General features: G+C 47.1%; 1 protein-coding gene across 1 annotated transcript in view; it reads right to left on the reverse strand.

Moving 5' to 3' along the window:
- The window catches only part of HK2 (hexokinase 2), a 55,758-nt gene that overhangs the window by 18,686 nt on the left and 12,227 nt on the right, over positions 1 to 24,845 (reverse strand). Inside the window, exons 2-7 of the mRNA XM_054593522.1 lie at positions 20,296 to 20,458; positions 7,738 to 7,886; positions 2,624 to 2,743; positions 1,912 to 2,007; positions 971 to 1,070; positions 471 to 654 (exon numbers count right to left, since the gene is read on the reverse strand). Of these exons, the coding sequence (XP_054449497.1) occupies positions 471 to 654; positions 971 to 1,070; positions 1,912 to 2,007; positions 2,624 to 2,743; positions 7,738 to 7,886; positions 20,296 to 20,458 (812 nt within the window). The remainder of the gene's footprint in view (positions 1 to 470; positions 655 to 970; positions 1,071 to 1,911; positions 2,008 to 2,623; positions 2,744 to 7,737; positions 7,887 to 20,295; positions 20,459 to 24,845) is intronic.

Here is a 24,845-nt window from a genome sequence, read left to right on the forward strand (position 1 = left end):
CAGAGCTCTGAGTCAGAGCCGCCGCCAGTCATTGGGAGCCACCTATCACAGCCTTATTGTCTGGACAGTGACAGGGGTGGGAGCTACAAAAGGAGCTTTTGGAGACCCAAATCCTGGCCATCTCAACACTTTTCTATGTGGCTCACAAACTGTCTCTAAGGGCAACCTACAAATTGAAAATGGAAAGAAAGAGCAGGGTCACACTTAGATTCAGAATACGACTTTCTAAAACTACTGTTCTGAAGGACAAACCAAATTATTACCTGGTTTGTCTGCTTTTTCTATCTTTCTTAGAGCCCTCTCAGAAATTTAGTCACAATGTGTATAATGAGCACAAATTCCCAAAGCCAACGGGCACCTTGGCAACCTTTGGGGGATATAAGACGCTAAAGCAAAAATGAGAGCCACCCCCTAGCCCTGGTCATGCCCCAGCCCAACTCCTGAGCCCGCTCCCCAAGCCCTCTGCTCACAGTTGCTTCCCAGGGTTCAGGGAGCCCATGTCGATCTCCTGGTCAAACACAGTGCGGATGTCATCGAGCACGCCGTCGTCCCCAAAGGCCCCCCACTCCATGTTGATGCACATCCGCCCCTCGTCGCCCTCCACCGTGTCTATGTGGCGCATCTCTTCCATGTAGCAGGCATTGCTGCCCGTGCCTGGCCGAAACAAGGGGCTGCTCAGTGCGCACCACGCTGTCCTCTCCCTGGCGCCCATCTCCCTCTTGCCCCACCATCCTGACACTGCCCAGGGGGGCTGGGATTCCTCAAAGCAGACTCCCGGGGTATCCTAGCATGGTCCACTCTGCTAACACCCCCAAGTCCAGAAATACTGGCTCGGTCCTCTGAAGTGACCACACCGTTATCTTCCAATATGAAGTACAAAGGAACATCCGGGCCGGGGACCCCTGCTCCCTTTCCAGCCCACACCCCATCCATTGGCCAGCTCCAGCCCTCACGCCCAGCGCTCACGCACCCACAATGAGACCAATCTCGCAGTTCTGGTCATCATAACCACAGGTCATCATGGTCCCAACTGTGTCATTCACCACAGCTACAATATCGATATCAAAGTCCTGCAGGGATAAAAAGAGAGATCTGACCTTCACTATCACACAAAGGTCATAAATGTGCAGATGGAGAGAAAGAGCAGCAAGATACACAGCTCAAGAGTAACAGGGCTGCCTCCTGACTAACGCTTCTTAATACCAAAGAAGGTTATAGCTGGAAACTGGGTCCCCATCCAGTCTAGCAGCTGCATCTCCCGTCCCACCCTGCCTGTCCTCATCAGGGAGAACTTCCCAACAGCAGCCCTGCGCTCTAGCTGATAGTCATCGCTGCACTAAGAATAGCCCATCTTGTCATTGTTGTAGTCTTCTCCTCTTTCTTCTTCTTTTCTTTACCTCTCTTCCCCTCTCTCCCTCCCAGAAGGTCTGCGACCTTCTGCGACCTTTATCTTGTCCTCTCTCCACCCCATTCCACCCTAATGCCAACATCATCCCAACTTTCTTAGTTGAAAATGATATTCAAGCCTTCTTCAGGTTAAGAACTAAAGGGTTTTCCTTGCACCAAGGCTAAGATTATTTATTATGATCTTCTGACACCTCGAAGGTCTGGTCATTTATAAAATTCTTGGTATGGTAATTATTTTACAATATACATGTATCAACTTCTTATGTAGTACATCTTAAATGGATACAGAGCTGTATGTCAATTACATGTCAATAAAACTGGAAGGAATAAATATATTATTGGGGTAAACATAGCAGGGAAGAAGAGAAAAAAACCAACTCATCTGAAGAACAACAGAAGGTTCTCATGCCGTTTTGAGGACAGACTGGGGAGACTTCAGAGTGGACACAAAGGAGCCCCCAGACCCCAAGCTCCTGCCTCCCCATCACTGCCACCCCCACTCACCCCTCTCCTCTGGATGGCCTTGCGGATCAGAGTAACCACGTCTTTGCCTTCCACACCACTGGACTTGAACCCTTTGGTCCATGAGACCAGGAAACTCTGGAAAAGGACCAAGGATTGAACATTAATTCCTTGTAAAACTTAGACCACAATCATCAAACAACCATAGTGGAGCCCTCTACCATGGGGCTAAACTAAAGCCATGCTCAAACGTGTATATTGCTTCCTAACTAGCCTAGGAAGAAATCCAAGCCCCATGAAAGTCCCAGGAAGGGAGTTAAATGAATGATTTCTTCATGATCAACCAACTGCCCCCAAAAGTGAAAAGGGCAGGCTATAGAACTGCCGATAGGGTACTTTAACCTCTGTCTGAACTCTGCAGTCATCTTTCTTCCAAAGATTTTTATCACAACACTAGATCAAAGGAGTTCCTGACTAATTTCCCACTCCTGTTTCCCTAAGAGGGATAGGATAATGTACAATGTATGTGGGATTGCGCATTGTCCTTTGAAGGGCAGGGGATAAAGACCCCCCCTTCTCTGGTCCTTCCTCACCATCCTCCACGCCCTCACACACAGAAGCACAGAACTCTCAATATTTAAACCTCGTCCACACAACCATCACAGCCACCTCCAACCCCACGGCAGCAGGTGGCTCAGAGTTCTTTCTCATCCTCCCAGCCCAAACAATAAAGCAACAAAAGAACTCAGCTTACCTCGTCTAGTTTTGTTTGGATGCAGGGGAATGAGAATGTAAAGCCCAAGGGGAGCTTCTTGTCTTTGATTTCTAGCTTCTCCATGAAGTTGGCCAGGCATTCAGCGATGTGGTCAAACAGCTGAGGAGGTCACACAACACAGCAAGGTGAGCAGGAGGTCACAACAGCATAGCGATTAAGAGCATGAACTTCGGGATCTGAAGGGAACTGGCTGAATAAATGGAAGGTATATATTTCCTGTGAAGTCTTTATGGGGATGGATGATAATAGTACCTGGCCTTGCAGAGTTACCAAAACTCAATACATATAAAGGCTTAACACTAGTTAGTGCTTATTAAATACTATCTTCCACTTAAACCATTTATCCATACCACTATCTAAATAATCCCATGAGGCAGGGGAAATCATAGCCAGAGATAATCAGAAAGTCTGTACATGCCCTAGGAACAGAACATCCTTTGGTGGCCTTGTCAGAATCTCCCTTGACATTGATGCACAGCTAAAGGGGAACGCATCTTGGTGCCAAGCAGTATTTTAACATCGCTGTCTTCTATGATTGGGGAGTGGGTGAGACATTCTCTGTGGGCATTCTATGAAGGGACTTAACAAAAACAAGTAATTTTTGTATTTCTTCTCCATTCTAGAAAACTAATTTCTTGTGTATATGTGTGTTGGGGGGTGGAATTCAAAGAAGTTATCTTTGCTTTCTAAATGCATGTTGGAACACCCAGTGAGTCCATGAAAAGCACTGAAAAATGAGTAGGATTTTGTGAGCAGGCAGCCTCACAACTATGCCTGTGCTAAGCAGGGCTTGCAACTCTTAGGAAAAATCCTAAACCTAAGACAAAGCTGTATTCGCAATTGTCCAGGCTTTCAATGAGTCCCAGGGCCCATAGTTCCATGCCTTTCTTCTTTGAAGCATTCTGAAAAAGAAGCTGGTGACCTCTCCAGATGCTGAGAGGCTGAGACCAGGGCTTTCTGGTACAATAAGTAAGCAGAGGCCATAAGAAACTGAGCAGATCCTAAGGGCCAGGTTGACCAAATGTCACAACTAAGTCAAGGGGCTGAAGCAGAACAATACTCATTTTCTTCTCCAGGCAGAAGTGAGGAAGATTCCACTCAACCAGAGGTTCCCAAAGTGGTTCTGAGCCAGCAATATCACTACCACCAATACAAATGCTGAGGGCCAAACCCAAACCTGCTGAATCTGAAACTGTAGGGGTTGGGCCCTCTAGCCGATCCTGAAGCAGCAGGTTAGAAAACCACTGCACTGATCCACAAAAAGTATTTGCATTTATAAAAGAACTGAGAGGTTGGGGAGTAGCAGGCTAGGTTGAAAGGCCCACTGGCTCCTCAGGTGTCTGGGATATCTCAGTGGCAGGAATCCAGGAAGACAAGGCCACCCCAACCTAGAAGGTAGCCAGCTTCCTGCATCTACCTGTCCCTTTGTCTGTTCACCGGCAAAAGTCACTTCAGCTGATTCTGAAACTCTCAATCTCTAAACCAAAACAATCTCAAGAGCAAAGACAGGGCCCTTTCACCAAAAGGTTCACCTGTGCACAAGTGCTAACTCCTTCGGGCAGAGGCCAAGTATTTTAACATGTAAATAGGATTTCTAATAGCTATTCAGAAAGTTCTGTTCATCTGTTGGAAAGTGGATCAGAGACAAGATTTATGGTATGGTTAAACAAATCCCCAGCATCTTCTTCCTGGTACTCTAATCAAAATGACCTTTAATACAAATAGTGTTTATCCGAAAGGCGGCTAGTTACAGAAGTGTGTAAAGAAGTAAGGCCAATCATCAGAGATGGGGGAGGGGTGCTTTAGAAGAAATCAAAGCAAAATGGCCCCCCCCCCCGCCCCGCCCAGCCCTGCTCACAGTTCCCTTTCCAATTGCCCCGGCAACAAGGGGAAACAGAACAAAAAGAGAAGCAGTAAAGAGGCATTAAATAACATTCTGCCTGATATAGGAGCCACTCACCACTGTAGCTATTTAGATTAATTAGGATTTCTAAAATTAAAAATTCACTTCCTCGGTCACATTAGCAACATTTCAAGTGCTCAGTGCCACAGGTGGCTCGCGGCCACTGTATTGCACAGGCAGATAAAGAATAGCTCCACTGTTGTGAAAAGTCCTCTTGCACAGCGCTGGGTTACAAGAACCTACACTACTCTGGAAATAGGAAAGCCCTACCCCTGGCGTGGCTCAGCTGGGCGTCATCCTGCAAACCGAAAGGTCACCAGTTCGAGGGCTCGTGGCTGGGTTGTGGGCCTGCTCCCCAGCTGGGGCACGTGTGAGAGGCAACCAGTCAATGTTTCTCTCCCTCTCTTTCTTCCTCCTTTCCCCTCTCTCTAAAAATAAATAAAGTCTTTAAAAATGAAAATAAAAGTGGGAAAGAGGGGACCATCTGCTTCCTCATTTAAAAGACTCTTTATCTCCTTTTCTGTTAGCTGATGACCTTAAGATAAGGTGCTGGGAGAAAGAGCTAACACCTTCCTGCCATAAAAAGCCCAAACGGCATCATTTTATGAAGTTACAAAATGTTTCCTTTTCCTTATTGGTTTGAGAATCTGGTCACTTTCCTTCCCATAAGATACCCTTAAAAAACCTAAAGTGGCTGCTGCTATTGGATTTGTGATTCACTGCTCTCAAGTGGAAGCTCATGCATTAGAAGGCAGGGTTCATCCAGCAGCCCACACTGCCCAGGTTTCTAGATCTTCAAAAACCTTTGCAAGTTTTGGAGGTGGTGATTTCATCTTGGTTCTGACTAAATTTTATTTTTTAAATCCATTTGTTTTCCCCCAATTATAAGATTGATACCTTAAATAAAGAGAAAGGGGCACTAGTAATTCCAGTCTTTTTACCGTGTTGTTTTCTGCTGCTTTTAAACTTATTATTATTTCTCTTCCTTAGGGTGAAATAAACGCCTATACTTTCTTCCTGTTTTCTTCACGTTTCATTTTTATGGAGCATTTTTCCATTTATTCAAAATCTTTTTAATATCATAATAGTTTTCACAGCTTTTTCCAGGTAGGTCTCATAGTTCGTTTGTTTTTTTTCAATTTGGACCACAACACTGTGTGTGTGAATACTGGACCTAGTGACAGCCTCGGCAGAGCTCCAGTGTTCACTGGCCCAGGGACGCAGCCCCCCTCCTCTAGCCCCAACCCTGCAACAAGGAAAACAGGTTTACCCTCAGGTCGACCCCAAGGACATAGTTAAGGGTCTAAAAATATCTCCCCGACATGTTCTACTTATAGCCCACGATTCCCTTCCCAGGAGGCGGCGTGGTATGGGAAACACTGGGCACCAGGAGGGCTCTTCTGAGCCCTGGATTTCACCCCTTCCATTCACTATTTTACGGAGTACATGCTGGGCATAAAATATAGCAGGAAGAGCCGGCACTCAAGCCTAGAGTGATCCCTATAGCAATGCCAGTATCCAGGAATGTCATCAGTAATCCCCATCCATGGACTGGGAGCAGCTGGGGAAGAAGCAAAAAAAAAGCCCAAGAAGGATTTTGTACATCAGATGAGAGGAGAGAGATGCCAGTTTCCCTGGACACTCAAGTGCAGAGGATAATGGCTGGACCTATGGCTATCACACACCAACCAGCCAGAAATTTCTGGTGTGGTGGCAATCAGTGGCCCCTTTGTAAGAGGGCCCTCCTGGGGAATTCTCAAGAGGGAGAGCCCCCAAAGGGCCTGGCCCACAGGATCTCATGTCTGCAGGAGAAGCAGCCCCTCCAGGGAGCACCTCCTACTCTGGAAGCGGGGGCAGGTAGCCAAGCCCCAGGACCACCACGTTGCCTAACTCCAGGGACCACCACTCAGGCGGACCACATCAGGCGGCCTACAAAGTAGGGGGAGCCGTCTCCCACCCCCACCACCTGGCTGTGCAAACGCAGCCGTCATATGGCTCTGGCTTTGTGTCCTGCCTCTGGTCCCTCCCACTTCTGGGATCTAAGGCCAGGTCGCCCAATCTTTCAAAGCCCAATCCCAATCTACAGAGATAACAGGAACACGCAGCCTCACACGGCTCATCTGAGGATACAATGTGAAGATCCAGAAAAGTGCTTTTGCTCAGCCTAACACACGTATCAGCTTCTCCCGCGGGTGGTTACTCATCCCCTTCAACACAATATTACTACTTTCCACGGGGTTTGGGGAGGCGGGGAGGGGATGTTCCTTGTGGCCCAGGTGGACTTTAAGCCCTGGAGCGCAAGGAGCAGGACTTTCCCCAGCAAGGGTCAGTGCCCGATGCACAGCAAGCAGGTGCTCCGCACATGTTTGGAGACTACCTCGATGGCAATCCCATCCTTGCTCATTTTTTTCTGACTCTTAATGAGAAGATTCTTACTCGGATTTTACATTTCTTCTCCACCCACTTGTTTTATTGTGTCGATTCTGAGTATAAAACATGGCCTTAGAAGCCACTGAAATATGAGGGTGACTAAGCATGATTGGGGCCAGTGTGGAGGCACATGGTGCCCACTGCGGTGCCAGGTGGGACAGACACCCCAAAGCTGAGTTTTGATGTTTTCTCAACAGGCTCCCATCCCTGTGTGCAAAACCTTTTCTATTTTAGACAGTCAAGAAGACAGAGAGCAAATAACCACAAAGGCAAAGGAACAGGCCCATTTCCACGTGATGCTATAACAACTGTGAGTCAAAGGGGGCTGCAGAGTGACCACAGTGGCCGGTGGCAGTGTCAAACCATAACCATGGATTCTACTGACTCGCCACTCAGTGGCACCACTAACAACCAGGTGTGCAGGAGTGTGGGCCCAGCCTCCTGACAAAGGGCTTTCCTCCGTAATCAGCATGTGCAAGCAGACCTCAAAAGCGGGGGCAAATCAAAGCTCCTCCTGCTGCTACATGTCCAGGCCCCAGCGCCTCATGCACGAGCTCCCTGCTTTCTGGTCCATGGGCATCTCTCCTGATGGAGGCCCTGCACTCAGCTCCCCACCATGGAGCGGGATCACCATGCAGAGAGAGGTCAGGAAATCCATGCTTCAGCCGGGACCCCCTCCCTCCAGACCACAGAGGACGAGCAGCGCCTGCTCCTGCGGGGCCCAGAACCCCCAGTGGCCGCTCTGGGAGCTGGTTCGGACCTGAGTGCCGCTGCCTCGCATGATGTCCTCAGGGATGGCGTAGATCTGGTTCTCCATCTCGACCTTCTGGAGCCCATTGTCTGTTACTCTCACCCAAAGCACACGAAAGTTGGTCCCTCCGAGGTCCAGAGCCAGGAACTCCCCATGTTCTGCAGATAGGAAGGGCCACTATTAGTTTGGAAAAGACAAGATCAAACTGCTTCACAGAGACCAAGACTTAAAACCCATGAGTCCTGCCACAAACGGAGTCCTTAATATCCTTCGAGTCCTTAAAATCCATGAGACCATAAATACTGGTAGTCTTTTGGTAATGGGGTGTCCAGTGGGCCTTAATTTTTTCTATACACATTTATGTATTGTCTGACCCTTTTTCTTAACGCTAAGCACTTTTATATTACTTTTACAATTCACATAAACCAAGAGTTTCATATCCAATGATGGGGCACCCACCCCCTCCCAGAGCCGACTGTCTCCCAGGGGCTCCCAGCCAAGTCCCCATCGAGTTCACGGGCCGCCCAGCCCTGCACCAGGAGTCCACGCCTCTGTTTTGTTCTTCATGCCCCCGGGACACTCAGCACGCTGCTACAGGCCTGTGGGCCCTGGGCCTGCTGCCAAACTGTGATCCCTGTACAAAATTTACTTTTAATGTTCACATACAGTGACAGCAATGTGAAGGAGTAGACTAGGGCCCAAATAAATGTAAGTTAAGGGGCCTAGCAAATAATGCAGGTGCCCCTCCAAAAAGCTCCTAGGCTTATTGTGAGAGAACGCTGACCCAAGAGTACGTAAGACAGAAGTCCGGCCGGTCGGCTATTCCATCAGACAAGCCCCGACCTGGGGCAAAGGGGAAAGAGGGAATCTGCACAGACACAAGCAGATCAAGATTTTTCAGGCGTCCCCAGGAAGGCAACGTCACCTCCCCCCTGGGAAACAAGCAGTGCAGGCGGAAAACACACACATTTTAGATGGCAGTACAGCTGGCCGCAGGGATAAGCTCCATTGTATGGCACAGCATGAAAGTGCTTAAGAGAGGCAGAGGCCAGCGCCAGGGCTGGGGGAGGGAGGCGGGCGCGTCCCCTCAGCAGCCTCCTCCACCGGTAATGGCTCCACCAGTCTTCCGCTGCCCTGCTACACACCTTCTTGAAGATACAGGGTTATTTCCTTGGGGGTTCACTGACTGGCATGTTTGTCAACACAGCCCTTTTCCTGATGGGAAACTATCACTGAAGTAATGTGGAATGGGTCGGAGGGTCGGGGAAATGCTCTGACTAAACAAATGACATCCAGGGTTTATTCCATGCCGGGTACCCTCAGGAGCACCCTCTCAGGCCCTGAGAAAAGCCATGGGTGCCTGGCTCCCTGAGGGCACTCCCCAAACCCGCTACAGTCCAGAGGGGCAACTTGGGGTGAACATCGTCCACCCAAACTTCCATGGGGACCTGCCTCCACACAACTGTGGTCTGGTGGTCCACTACACAGAGAGTGTCTGAGCGGGAGCCCGCATTATCTATGCCAGAACTCTGGCCAGGCAACATTCTGAGCCCCTGAGCCTCAGCTGCTTCATTTCTAAAATGGAAATGTCATACATTGTGTGGTTGTTGTGAGGGAAAAACTACAAAATGTGACTCAGGCACCCAGCCAAGAACTTAGGCTCTAAGTGCCAAGAACTTAGGACACACTCAATTAAGTGAAAGAAACTTTCCATTCAGGCTCTCGGCAAAACTGTCCGCTGCCCGCACTTGAGCCTTCCAGGCCCAGTGTTAGGGCTGCCTCTCAGACTGAAAAGCAAAAACCAACATTGAGCTATGGCTGCTATGGCTCAGTGGATTGAGTACCGGCTTGCAAACTGAAAGGCCGCTGGTTCGTTTCCCAGTCGGGTACATGCCTGGGTTGCAGGCCAGGTCCCAATGTCGGGGTGTGGAAGAGGCAACTGATTAATGTTTCTTCCCTCTCTATCTCCTTCCTTTCCCCTCTGAAAACAAACAAAATCTTTTTTTGAAAATTAACATCCCTGGAGGAGACTTAAGAGACATGTCCTAGAAAAGCCACTGTAATCTGCTCCAGTGACTGCAGCATTCCTGCGCAGGGATACACTTTCTGCTCCCTGCCAGGCATCTGCAGGCCCCCTCCCTGCTTCACTGGTTACGGCTGTTAGGAGCTAGGGCAACCTCAACCCCACCTGCGGTGACTCTGCTCCCCTGGTGGCCAGGGGCGACTTCTCCAGGCACTCCAGTTCTGAGCCTCCCCAGGTAGTGGAACCTCAGCCAAATTGTAGGAAAAGCTATGTGGTGGTTGTCATGAGGAATAAAAAAGAAAATCAAAGAAGAACTGCCTGAATCAGCACTGCAGCCCAGGACACATGCAATCCGCTGAATCGGCAACCACCGGGGATTGAGGCGGCTGAGGCTGCTGCTGGTTCATTGTGATTCAAGGCCAGCCCAGCTCAATTCACTGAGAGGCACAGCCCCATCAAGAATGGTGGTTTTGCAGTAGTATTTCCTAGTGGACTGAAGGGAAACCACAAATAATAAACTTCTGCTGATTAGTCCGTTCCCAGGATGGAATGCCATCTTTGTTTTCTTTCCATACTCCACCAAAACAGACTTTCCTCTGCATCCCTCCTCCCCAGCACCATCTCCATAAATACAAGGGGAACCCCCTCAAAACCTAATTATCTTCTGGAGGGCAGGCCCCTTGTAGTACAGGCTTCCCCCACTAGGTGAGTGTTCTAGGGACTCATCTGTATCAGCGCACCAGCTGGCGTTGTTGTAGAGAGCCTACATTTGGCTTTAGTGAATTTTTTTGAAAGACTCTTTGAACGTGTTTGCCCATTTCATGCTGGGTGATTTACCAGGGCACCTGCCCACATTGCGCTGAGAGTTCAGCAGTTTTTAACCAAAAATGGCATGGTCCCCATGTCCCACCCTCCTATTCACCTGATCTCATCCCAGCGACTTTTTTTTTTGTTTTCCCAGATGAAAAAAGTCCTCAAAGGAAAACATTCTGCCGATGTGGAAGATGTGAAACAAAAAAGCAGCAGAAGCACTAAAAGCCATCAAAATCAATGAGTTCAAAAGCTGTCTTGAGCAGTCTCTCCATTGGTGTAGTGCATCAAATGGAGAGTACTTTGAAGGTGACTGAAGCTTAAACATGTAAGAATCAATACACAATTTTTTATAAATAAATCCTGGGGAATTTTTCAGTCCCCACTGGTACACACGAGCACAACGACCATAGCTGAGAACTATCTACTTTCCAAAGTCCATGATCTCTGAGGCAGGCCCAGAACCATGAATCCTGGAATTAAATTTAAAGACAAGTTCTCAGAACGGTGACTCTAACCTCCCCTCGTGGCAACCTCCATGCCATGCATGGAACCCAGGCTACGAGCTGGACCTCAGAGACAGGCCGGCGGGCAGGCTTCGCTTTGAATTCCAGCCGCTTCACTACCTGTGTGCTCTCTGAGCACTGTCACCTCGCCCGTAGAATGGGGCTCATGAGGCTGACTTCTCCTGAGGGACATGAAGCTTCCATAAAATACCGAATACGTTATATGTAAATATATAGTAATTCATAGTAAGTTGCCAATAATTGTCTTCATTGCTGTTCCTTTGCGTGGCTATGTAGCTCCCCTTCTAATTCTTCTCAAACCCTCCAATCCCTACCTGCTCCTGTCCCTACTCCTGGCTCAAGTCCTGTCTCCACTGTGACCCTTCCAGGACACTTCAGAAGCCCAGAGCAGACAGTGAGTATGTGATGGGGTATGAAGGAGGATTGCATCTACAGGCCCGGGACAGTCACCATGGATGCGGAGGAGCAAGGCTCTGGGGCAGGAAAACATGCCTGTAGCAGGTTTCTTAAGGAAGGACTCAGGCAGGCGGCAGAAAAGCCGGTGAGGTCCAGGGAGATCATTCTGCTGAGCGATTTCAGTTGGTAGTGGAGGAAATATACAAAGAAAACGTCTCATATTGCATTTGCTCATTGTTAAAATGTTTAAATGCCAATTGTGGGATTTATATGAGACCCTAAGGTCAGAGGTAAGGTTTCTTTTATCGTTAAGCATACTATTTTGTCTAGGAAACAATATTAACTTTTTAAAAATAATAAAATACAAACATCTGATAAGAAAAAGTTCAAATGGTACGAAAGTGGACAAATGAAAAGCAAACATCTTTTTTCTTCTCTACACCCAGAAAGTAACCACTACTAATGTTTATTGGGTGTCCTTACGTAAATTTATTTTATCAAGACAGGGAAGGCTGTGGTAACTGATACATTCCAAGAAAAGAGTCCGAATCTCTGGTTCTAAGGATGTGTTTTTAATTGGGAAGATGTTGCGAAATTATCTTCCAAAAAGTTCTCACCAATTTCCACACAAACCAACAGGTAGGATTCACTCTCACCAGTGTCTACTGCTGTACAGCAATTAATCTTTGCCAACCTCCCAGGTCAAAGTGGTATCTCCCTTTTTAAATTTAGTTACTGTCTTTTTTTATTTTTTTTAAGATTTTATTTATTTACTTTTTCTTTTTAGAGAGAGAGGGGAAGGGAGGGAGAAGAAGAGGGAGAGAACCATCGATATGTGAGGAAAACATCGATTGGTTGCCTCTCACACGCTCCCAACTGGGGACCTGGCCCACAACCCAGGCATGTGCCCTGACTGGAAATCGAACTGGTGATCTTTCAGTTCGCAGGTCAGCGCTCAATCCACTGAGTCACACCAGCCAGGGCTGGTTACTTTCTTTCATATGAGGTTAGACATTTTGAATTATTGGCTAGCCTTTTGAATTCCTCTTCCTGTGTATTTTCTATGCACATCTTTTGCCTTTAAAAAAATATTCATTATTTCCTTAATAACCTAAAAGAGCTCTTTGCATATTAATGAAAACAGTTTTGTTGGTTGTGTATTCACAATTATTTTTTCCAGTGATATATGTCTTTTAATTTTGTTTTTGGTATTTCTGCCATTCAGAAATGTCTAATTTTTATGTTGTTAAAATATTTATGATTTCTGGGTTTTATGTTGTGTCTCAAGAAATTCTGAAGATTCCACTGTTCACCACTGTTTCTAAATCTCTCCGATTCCCCCTAATGTGGTCACCACCACCGCTAAAGTACAGGAAGCAAGTTTCACCATAGGTTTATTTCAAAGATCAAATCCATCTTCTACTTCACGTGACTGTTTTGAAGAATGAAGCTCAGAACCCTGTCTTTGTCTCTCTTGTCCCTGGACAGAGTCAGACATTTTCAATGGCATCTGGATTATTGTGATAATTAAACAATGGAAGACAGAAGCAGGTATGAGGATGATTTAGTTGAAGACCCAACATGCAGATGATTTTAATGGAAGAGAAACTAACATTTGTTAAGTGATGGTCAGCTTTGTTTATAAATATTGTCTCATTAATCTCCAACAACCCTGTTGGACATTAAATTCCCAATTTTATGGACATGAAAACCAATATTCAAATCCAGGTCTGGCTCTCCAGCAAAGCTATCTACCGCAATAAGCAAGGAGGCTGCTCAAGGGAAAGTCATAAATCCTTAAATAAGGGATTCTTCACTCACGATGCCAAGTGCACATAACCCAGAGGATACCAGCAGTCTCCAAGCTGGCCTGGGTGTCAGAGGAAGTCACACTGCGGTTCACAAGTTGAGTCACTCAGTTAAGGTCACTCAGCGGTCACAGCTACTGGCTGACCCTAAACCCCAAGCCTGCCTCTCTGCACCACACCCATGCCTCCTGTGGCCCTGGTTCCTGGAAGCTGAGGGTGGCCTATCACAGAATCCAGGATGGAAGCGAATAAGCCATAAAGTGGTGAAAACAAAAGCAAAGACACCCTAATCTTTATCAGCAACCACAGCCCATTTGGACGGCCAAATGTTCTCAGACTTGGGTGGATGGCATACATACATCCACTGGCAAGAGGTGACATGCCCTTCTCACCCGAGGAACCCAGGACCTACTTAAAGCTCACTGATGCAAGCTTTTGTCATCGCCACAAGTAGAGGTCAACGCATGCAATTATACTAAGCCTCTGGTCCCGCCTTACTGGCTACTCTCCAAGCCCTCTCAGCTGAAGATCCTTCTAATTAAACATACCCCCCCTCCAAAACTAGTCAAGAAAAAAGAGAGGGGATAAGAGGAATAAATGGTAATGGGAAAAAATACAAGAAAAAGTAAACTGCTAAAGAAAGAGAGAAAAGAAAACAGGTATCAGCTCTCTACTAAAAGAAAACAGGACTCAAAGAAGGGACGCTGGCCCACAGGTACGAGGGACTGGCAGTAGGAGTGCAGGTCATGCCACCTTCCAGCAGGTCACCCGGCAGTTAAGGTTCGGGTTGTCAGCTGCTTGCTGACTCATTTCCCATCCTGCACTACCATCCTGCCCACTTTCAGTGAGGCTCTTATCAAATACGTAAGGTCAGCAAGATAAAGGGCTTTCTGTTTCTCCTGGGAACTCACCTGTCACTAAGGAGAACTCAAATGACATTTGACTGCCTGCCTGAACGTGACATTCACCATCATCTTAGTTGATAAAACCTCCATAATGTATCTGAGCAGGCCGTAACTCCATTATCATTAATATCACCCACTAACAACAGGTGGCTTGGTACCTGACAATGTCCATGCAATTTTTGAAGCATGAGAGGCAAGAGCTAGTTGAATTTTCTAACAGGGTCTATTTTCAATCATTAGGTACTTGCCACTAATTAAAATAGATCTCCACCTGTTCCTCTCGTCGGGCACTTGGAGCAGCGTGCCAGCCACGACTCTAAGAGTGACCTGCAAAGAGGTTTAGTTTGGTTTTGTATTTGTTAACAGCAGGGCCCTTTTGCTGAAGGAACTATGCTCAGAAGTGGCAGTGCTCTGCCTGGTTAAGGTTGGAGCCAGAGCCCAGCCCCTCACCCCCGGGCTTCTTTGGGTGATTAAAATGACTTCTTCAGAATCACAAGCTCCAGAAGCCCCCTTTTAAACAAGTGGCATTTATGCAGCATTTCCAGAGTTCTGGGGATCCTTGAAGGTGGCAAGGTCTGTCTTGGTGAGGGTTAAGGGTGGCCAATTAAGGCACAGCCTCACATCCCACCTCCTCACTTCCAATTTTATTCCTTTTCCCTACTCTTAACTGTCTTACACATGGTGTTCAACATAAAACATTTCATTCTGTTTAAAGTTAAGAGTGGAGTTCACTACTTAAAAAATGTTTTAAAAATCACTATTTTCAGAGTCAAGCACTGAATCTGTTCTAGAACCTACCAACCAAATACTTCCCATTCTGTGATTAGCTATTTCAATACTGAGCATTGAAGACAGTTACTAAAACCTCCTTAGCTGCCCAGTGCTGTATGCAACCTAGTCCCTGACTGGACAGGGAGAAAGGGAGCAGTTAGATGCACTGTGACAAGTAGAGGGGTGGGAGTGTCATACGAGGGGGGATTCCCCCCCCAAAAATGGAATTATCTTCTGGAGGGCAGGCCCCTTGTTATACAGGCTTCTCCTACTAGGTGAGTGTTCTAGGAACCCATCCTTATCAGTGCACCAGCTGGTATTGTTGTGAGAGGCTGCGTTTGGCTTCAGTCAATTTTTTTGAAGCCTCTTTTAACGCGTTAGCCCATTTCATGAAGGGTGATTTCCGAGCACACCTGCCCACACTGCGCTGAGTGTTCAGCAGTTTTTGACCAAAAATGGCATGACCCCCATCCCCTGACCTTCCCTATTCACTCAATCTCACTCCAGCAACTTTTTTTTGTTTCCCAGGATGAAAAAAAGTCCTCAGAGGGAAACATTTTGCCAATGTAGAAGAGGTGGAACAAACAACGGCAGAAGCCCTAAAAGGCATCAAAATCACCAAGTTCAAAAACTGTTCTGAGCAGTGGAAACAATGTCTCAATAGGTGCATCAAATGGAGAGTACTTTGTAGGTGACTGAAGTTTAAACATGTAAGAATAAATACACAATTTTTATAAATAAATTCCAGGTTTTTTCAGCCCCCCTCCCCGCTCACAGGAGGAATGATTATTTCTGCTCAGATAAGGAAGATTTCTCCAGGAGCAACAGAGACAGCCAGGTCTTAGTGGATGGGTATGAAGGCGCCAGACAGAGAAAAGGAAACATATACAGGAGTTCCTGGCATGCTCAAGGAATGGCACATCCAGAGCGGATACAGCCTGGAGCTCCTATGACAAGGTTATAAGAACGCAGTAAATGACAACACCAAGGACTTTGGCTTTAAGCAGAAGGTCAGATTTGTGTTTTCAAGTAGACTCCAGTAGCCCTACAGGTGATGGGTCTAGAGCCTGGGGCTGGTGAAGAGGTTACTGTCATACAGTCAAGTCAGGCAGTGATGAAGACCTGCGTTCCAGGGCCATGCAGGGTGCTCAGCCACTCTGGTGGGCCCAGGATTCACACGGGGCTTTCAGTGCCACCACTGTTGAGAGTCCTGGGGAAATCAGATGGCTGGTCACCTGAGGGCCATGTTGGAGCCAGCCGCTGGGGCATCAGCCCTTCCTTGTCACCCACTGCCACAGGCATGCCGCCTTGAACCTTGAGGTAGGTCGAAGACACACAGCCATCCATTCACATTGAGTTCCTGAAGTGACTTTGTAATAATTCAAGGTTCCCAAAGGGACTTACTCTTACCTACCCTGTAAAACAGGAATGTTTCCAGGGGCCCCAGGTGACTGCACTGAACATTCCGATCTTCCTCCACTGAGTGGCTCTGGGATGAGAGACCTTGTTAATCCTTTAGTTTTCTAGCGCCTGCTAGGACACCTCTAGAGACTGCTCTAAGAAAATATGAGGTGGACTCCAATTAAGAAGAGAACTAAAAAGATAAATCTCCTGGTCCTGGGTAGGTAATCCAGCAAAAGTAACTTTTCCAGACACAGGTTTCAAGGCATGTTTCCCATGTGCCTGGTGGCCTGGAACCAGCACGGTCACCACCACACCTGGCAGCCTTTTTAAGCTCCAAAGTCCAGCAACTCCACTATAATACAATGCCGTTCTCCACTCCATAGTTCAGAAATAAAGTAACTCCATGTCATTATAGATATCAAAGCACACAGTCAGTTAATGCTAGTGTCTGCCACAGTCAAGGAATGGAAATCTGATCTTCTACGTCATTTGTCTTCCAACTATTTTAAGCAACAGAATGCCAAATGCCAAAATGTAGAGAAAGAGACAAATAGAGCTACTCTGATTGAGGGAAAGGGCCTGTAGTACATAAACACATTGTAAATGTCCCCCCTGCCCCACCAAAAGCATCCACAACACCATCGGAATGCACCTTCCTGGTACTTCTATATCAGGAAATGTTTCTTAAGCTCAAAATATGTGCCTGTCACAGAGAGGTCTTTACTACATAAGCTCCACATACATGAAACCACTCTTCAAAGAATTCAAATATGATTATATTTCAATATTGTGTAGGTGGTGAGTGTGTTAAAATTTTCAGCCAGGCAGAACTGGGTTCAAATCCTGCTTTAACCATATGATTAGAGTAAATTACTAGAAATCTAATACTCGGACTTCATCATCTGCTTTCATCATCTGCTAAAAGGGGATATTAATAACCTAGTCTAGCCAGCATGTCCCTGGCCACTCCCCAGGACACAGGGAAATACACACACTGTTGTTTTGTTTGTTTTTTAAATCAAGATTCAATGCAAAGAAAGCATAAGGTGTTTGGCCGAATGCCTGGTGCATGTTTAATAACCTCTAGTTACCACTATATGGAGGCCATTTATCAATACAATCTTTAGTTTATATTGTAGATACTATATAAACCCACTTATTAATTTGTGTGCATGTTACTGATCTATCCCCACTGTCTGGCTATTGATACAATGCTAAGCAACCATGATAAGGGCTCCTTACTGGATTTTACCAACCACCACAAAATCTATCACCAGGCTAATCTCTCTATATCATATCATGCGCTTACATTATATGACTCATATCATTCTGTAATCACTTCATCAGTGTAGGCCTTATCTTCCCAGGGTAATTTTCGCTTTCCAAAGGCAGGGCACAAGACAGCTCAGCACACTGCTGCGACACAGAGGACCAGCCTTGGATGGTCTTTAATGAACGAGCTGAACAGCTTGCCCTGAGTTACTAATAGAAAAATTAATGCATTGTGTTAGCAGTGGAGGGAAAGGGTAGATAAGCTTAAAGTGCACCACTGGTGGTGTGCCCAAGAGTCTGGGCATACAGCTGGCCAGGTTCAAATCCCAACACTTCCACTTGCTCACTCTGTGACTTTGGGCAAGCTGTCTAAACTCTAAATCTCGTCTTTTTATAATATGGACTTCAAAATGCCTGGCATTGTGTCACTGTGAGAATTAATGCACTAGTTCCAATACATTCCTTATCACAGTACCTGGCATTCAAAAAGCCTACAATTTTTCATTGTCATCCCTATCGCCATCATCATTCCCTGTTCTCTAAGGGGTCCAGTCTGGCTAGAGGGTGGAGAGACATTCACCCGTGAAAATAATTCACAATTCAGGGAATAATTCACAATTCAGGGAACTAGGGAAGTGTCAAACGATAAATACAACAAAGTCTTAATCTCACTTTTCCTATAAGACATTGTTATATCTAAGGGTAAAAAAGGCACTACAAAAATAATGTTTTTCTAAGTTGGAACATGAAGTTAAACTATTCAACGATTTTCAGTTGGGTTCTTATTACTTGAGCTTCTTATTATAATGGTACAAAGCCAACCCATATTTATGATCTATGTAAAAAGATATATGTAAAATTGGCACACACCTCCTTGTAGGATTTTGTGAAAAGTAAATGAGTTAGGGCATGGAGCTCAGAAAAGCCCTTACCCATAATATACATTTAGTAAATATTCGGGTACTGGCTTAGTGCTAGTGCCTTAAATAAAGACAAGGTCCTTGGCCTTAAGGAGCTGGTAAATTTATCAAAATGTCAAATATAAACAATAGAAACAAGTGTGGCCACCAGTCAGAGGGAGTGGCAGGTACAGTAAGTGCTGATCTAGAGGGCATACAAGGGATACTCAAGAACTGGGAGAGGCCCCTCACCTCAAGGAGCTCTTCGAAGGGCTGAAACACACATACTCAGAGGACAATCCAAACAAAGTCACACCCTTGGGTCCAGGCTGGGTCCCAAGGCTTTGGCAAACACATACTTACTTTAGGAATCATAGAAAGGTCCAAATTCTTGTTAATACTAGGTCCCTAGAGGCTCTCAGGCAGGTAAGCCTCAAGGACACAGGTGCAAAGGCACGTGGCACCTGAACAAGCCCTGTCCCGTGTGCTTCCCCAACCCCTAGCCCCACCCCCAGGACTTCTCTGCAGATGCCTCACTAGTGACCAGCTCCTTGGCGTACTCTCCTCCCTCAGGTTCTCGGACTTCCTGGTTCTTCAGCTGCCATGGCCGCTGTCCCTTGGGTTCTTTCTCCCACCCCTAGAAGTGGGTAGCTGTCCCACATCCTTCACCACTCATGGCCCTGCAGATACCTCATCTCTAAAATGGAGGGTTTTCAGAAAGTTTAAGTGAAACAAGCTGTGTGACACAACTTGGTTCCATTCCCTTCTTCTGGGGGATATTGCCACCCCCAGAGAGCTGGGCTCAACATCCTGGCACCACCATAGCATCGTCTCCCAGCCCTGCCTAGCATATGCCAGCCGGGCCACTGTCCTGAGCTCCAGCAGCGGCCATCACCCCTCCTCCACGCTGCATAAACTGCTGATGATGCCTGTTACACCAAGGCAGCGGTCCTCACGCCCCTCAAACCTTCCAGTTGCTCCGCAGTGGCTACTGAAGAAAGACTCAAAGTTTTAGGCAGGCATGCAAGGCTTCTCTGATCTGGCCCCAATCCACCTTCCAACTTCAACCGCCACCACGGCCCTTCTCTCCGTTTTGATTCATCACTGGCCTGGGGGCGCACCATGAAATAGGAATTCTGAATCCAAATAAGGGGATTAAACAATGTTTGAAGTTATTGCACAACTTCAGATCTTTTACTATCTTAATATGCACCGTGACTCTTCACATGCTCCAAGGTTTATTTGGACTTATAATACTCTTTTTTATGAAGTTCAAGAACAATCTAGGACGATCTGTACCACACTGTTTCTCCAGCAAGATGATGGAATGTGCTGGTTAGGTGGGCCAGAGACTGCCATGGCCCGTGGCTGTGACCGTCTTAGGCACATATGTTGTTCATCACCATCACTGAGTGCAATCTCAGCAGGACCATAAAATCCCACACTGAGCCAAGCAGCCTTTCTCAGCATGTGAATGGGAAACAAATGCTGGACAGCAAGGCCCTGGTCGGCCTGACAAGGATACACTTCTATCTTGACTGCCAAGGCTGCCTGCTTTCCCAGTCTTTCTGTCTAACCCGTCCCACAGACTGCGTTAAATTTGCTGTATGCTTAAATTAGCCAGGCTCCAAACCAAAGGACTTTCACTGATACACAATTCTTTAGGTCCCTGAGCAAAGCCACCCAAATCTCCCACCAGCAGTAGAGCCGCCAGAGCCATCCCCTCGCCCACGCTGCCCCACAGTGCAGTACCTGTCCCGTCAGGAGTGGACCTCACAAAGGTGGGCAGCATCTTCACTGAAGCAGTAGGGTGGGTGGTAGCTCCCAGCCCTTTCTCCATCTCCTTGCGAAACCGCTTGGAAACCTCCAGAAGGGTCTCATCAGAAAGACGCATGTGATAGAGATACTGGTCAACCTACGAAAAGGGGAAAACAAGAGTAGAAACCTGTAAGTTAAAGAAATTGTGGTACGCATTTATGTCATGGAACATCCCTCAACACTTCAAAAGAACAAAATCCGTTATATATAGGTTATGCAAGACCATTTAAGCAGAATCCATTTGACAGGACTTTGTCTTTTAAAAGAAACTAAACTAAAAATTAAAATTAGAAAAGCAGGTTTAATTTTAAGACATCCCTTGAACCAGAGTTCGTTACTGACCCTCATCTCTTATTCCCCTACACACACCTCAGAAGGCCAGCCATGTCAACCGCGTTACCCCTCAACCCGGGCCAAGCAGCCGCCACCTCTTACCTGGACTTACACAATCGTCAATGCTACTTTTACCTCTTCCATCCATTTTCCACCCCCAGCCAGACTCTGCTATTATTCCCCTGCTTGACACCTTCCGGTGGCTGTCCATGAGAGCCAAACCCCTTGGAAATCCTTCCAAGGCCCTGTATGGTCTGGCCTGTCTCCCCCTCCTAAACTCAATGCATGCCTCTGCACTTCTGCGCACACTTTGTCTTTGGTTCAGTCCCCAATTCACCCAACTCACCCTTCCTGCCTCGGAGCCTGTTCGCAAGGGCCCTGCAGCTCCTTACCCCACTCTTCTTCTGCCACTGACCATCTGCCATCTGCCTCTTACCAATCCTTCAATCCTCTCTCCACGGAGGCCTTCCCTGACCCTCCCAAGAAAATACTCAGTCCTCCCACTATTCTAAGAACTCAAGCTTTTCCCTTCACAAAACCATCCACAATTTGGCATTATACATTTTATTAGTGTCCAAATATAAGCACCAAGGGCAAGAAGAGCCATGTCCATTTGCTCCCTCCATCCCTGGAGCCTAGTACAGGGCCCGAGGCATAAGAGGGGTCCTACATAAATAGTAATACAACTTCTCCTCTCCTCAGAAACAAAGGCAGCTTTCCACAGTTACTTAATTGACCTTGTTCCCAGCATAAACTTACATGAACTTTTCCCAGACATAATACCAGGAGAAGGAGAAGCATCAGGAGTCTTTCTCAGTTTCCTTCTTGGAAGTACCCTTCTGCCCCGGCCATAAATATTGTCACTTTCCTACTACTAAGGTCAGATGGAAATCCATCCAGGAAGGCACAGATTTCCACAACACTCCCATTCCCTGCAGCAGTGCCCAGACAGGGGAGGCTGCTGGCCACGGAGGACGGGGCTAGAGGGAATCAAGAACCGTGGGCCAGGCCCCAGCTGTGCCCTCAAGGTATGAAGAGTGTGGTCCTCCCAGCCCTGTCCTCACACTGAGGGACCAAAGGGGACCCTGCTTCTCCCAGCTCCAAAACTCTAGGATTCCCAAAGGCAAAGCTTGGCTGATGACCATCACCACTGTTTTTCCTGAGGGTAACACAAGTCAGTGCCCGCATGTTCCTTGCCCTTATCCAACTCTGACAAAGAAGCATAAATTTTTATTAGCTTTCCCAGACAAATGTCCTCATTAATATTACAGCCTATTATATTTTCCAGCACTTTGAGTCAGCTCTTCTTAGATTTTCTTTTAACCAAATGTATAGCCTAGGACTTTCAAAGAAACAGCAGAAAAGGACAATCCCAGTGTCTTCCTTTGCGTCTCCTTAAGTTTGCTCTCTTCCTGGCTGCATCCTAACTCCCTGTGGGTTCGGGGCACATCCTTCTCTTTGGGCCTGTTTCTACCCCTACAGAATAATGAGATTGGCCCTTTTCAGACCATTAAAATATTCTGATCAGTACTCAACTTTCATCGTTCTCATAAAATCTCAAACAGTGGGAAGATTAGAGTCTGGAGTAAAATGCTGACAGCGGCTGGCAGCACAGTGAAGGATTCCGGTGAGTCTGCCCAGCCCTCTCCATGACAGAGAGCCGCGTGGTTACAGTACGACGGAGCTGGCAGACACCATCCACCCACGAGGTGAGAGAGGGTGAGTACGAGCAGAGAAGTGACGAAGGCCCTGGCCACTTCTCCTCTCCCCCCCACCCCATCAGAGAGACCAGGCTTGGCTTGCTGGGTTCCCAATTTGAAGAGATGACAATTTCCCAGAACTCTTTGTTGTCAGCATTTATTAAAGAGCTTCCCCAAACTAAGCCCACCAGTCTAAAGCAAGAAATATCCAAAGGTCCATTCTGTTTTCTGATTTCAGGTTCCTGGCACCTTACTTACCTTGAGCCCATTGTCTGTCTCAGCCTCCCAGGTGGTGGGACACCAGCCCCAACCCAAGCTGGGTCACTGACATGGGTTTCCTTCAACACTAGGGAGCCAGGGTGCTCCTGAGGAGGCCTGGCCTCCCCCACAATGTAGGCTGAGGCTCCCCAGGAGGTCCACAGGTATAGCTTCAGACAAGCCCCTTCTTGGCTGATGCAGCGGGAGATGACTCTCTCATGACGCCAGGCCTAGGACAACTTTAATCACGGCAAGGATTGCCTGTGTCAGACCCAATGACACCTGGGCTGGTCCAAGAACGCTGCCTCACGGCTTACGCATCTTGGTATGAATGTGCAAAGTCTAGGACCACCAGGCCAGAAGCCAATACCAGGCTATGTCCAGGAACAGCCCAGGATGCCTTCGTGGGTAACAGTAATACCAGCAAACTCTACATGGCACTGACTTGTTCTCAAGGTTTATACCCATTAACTCATTTAAATTCTCACAGCAGCCTTGTGAGGTGAGTAGTGTAATAACTACCTTCTACCAAGAGGAAAAGGAAATGCGTCCAAAGTCACACAAATACAAAGGACCAACCCAGGATTAGACTTGGCAGCCTGGATCATCTGTGTTCTTGTCCCCTCTGCTAGATGAATGCCCCTCTTCTCCTGGACAACAGGGTCTATATAGGCTAAATGGCATTGTGGGATACTCAGGCTAGCCACACCCACTGAAAGGCCACCTACTCTACCTGTCATCCCCCAATGCAGACACAAAGGGCAAACAGCTGCAGGTATGGCCCATGAAGCTGGCCTGGCGAGTCATTGGGAAGCAGGGGCAGCAGACATGCCTCTGGTCATTATCATGAGTTTGACACGTGACAAAGTTCAAGTTCTCATATTACTACTTTCCCAAAGAGAGAAGGCGAGGGCTAGAGCCTCACTGTCACTCACTCCCACTCAATAAAAAGTGCTGGGTGTTGCAAAGGGGGCAGGAGAGTTCCTGCATGGGACAGCATAGCCTTCTTAAGAGGTTGTACCATCACTTCTTGGAGTGTGAGGTCATGTACACAAAGAGAACAGGCAGAGTGGTTACAGTTCTACAGTGGCCATTCTTAGTTTAACTTTGATGTTTAAGCTGTGACAGGCTTGTTGGAAATCCAGTTGATACTTCTCATTTTTAACCCTCAAAGACTCTAACAAGTTGAACAGTCGACCTTCACTCTGTCGGGTGCCCTTTACCCAACAGGCTATAATCATCTTTCAGTGTTCAATAGCAGACGAAGGTGATACTGATAGTTACAGCAACTAACCTTATATCAAGCATTCCTTACCTGTAAGACACCAACCTACGGCTTGACTGACTTGACCTCCACTGTTCTTTCATTAACAACAGGTCACTTGGTGGTGAGGGGCAGAGCTAGAAGTAAGGTGCACCTGGCTCTAAAATCAGGCCCTCGGGGCCAGCACCCTTGCCTGGCCTGTGGGTCCTCTCAGTGCGGGCAGACTCTCCCTGCCCCATGGTTTCTGAGATGACCTCAGGGCCTCAGTTTCCTCTCCATCACATGAAACTGAGAGAAAGGATGTGGAACAGGTATGAAAATGCAACCTTGGCCCAAACGTTCTCTCTTTATATGCTGAAGACAGCATAATAGTGTCTCCACCCCAAGTTTATTAGCACCATTCAGGAAGGGATGGTTAATCGCCTAATGTCACAGATTCCTAAACACACCACTGGGGCCCACCCAGCCTTGGCAGGCACTGCTGTGCTGGGGGAAGGGCAGCCAAGGGAGACAGAAGTCAGAAACGAGAAGCAGCCTCCACACAAAAAATGTTTTCCTGGAATGGGAAGGAAGTGAATGCACTTTGCAGGATCCTGCCAATTTCACCCACAGTGCAGCCAGAGAGAGGGAGGGAGCCCTAGGCCCAAAGTCATAGGAGAAAGTCATTTAGGAGATACCAAAAGTACACGGGACAGTAGGATCATGGCTAAAAATACTCACCCTTAGAAAGGAAAGACCCTTGGGGAAACAAACTTAATTCCACTGCACACAGACAACATTCGAGTTTGTCTAGTTTGTCTTCATCAGGCCTCGGCATGAATGCTTCTAAGCATGGCAGGCTCAGTCCTTCTCCAAGTTGATCAGCTTCTATTGTTGGTTAGCTCTAGTTGTTAGAAAGCTTTTCTTCAGTCTAAGATAAATCTATTTTC

The sequence above is a fragment of the Pteronotus mesoamericanus genome, unplaced genomic scaffold (assembly GCF_021234165.1).
Source record: "Pteronotus mesoamericanus isolate MK-2021 breed Mesoamerican mustached bat unplaced genomic scaffold, CSHL_Meso_final scaffold_45, whole genome shotgun sequence".
In the NCBI taxonomy this organism is placed as follows: Eukaryota; Metazoa; Chordata; class Mammalia; order Chiroptera; family Mormoopidae; genus Pteronotus; species Pteronotus mesoamericanus.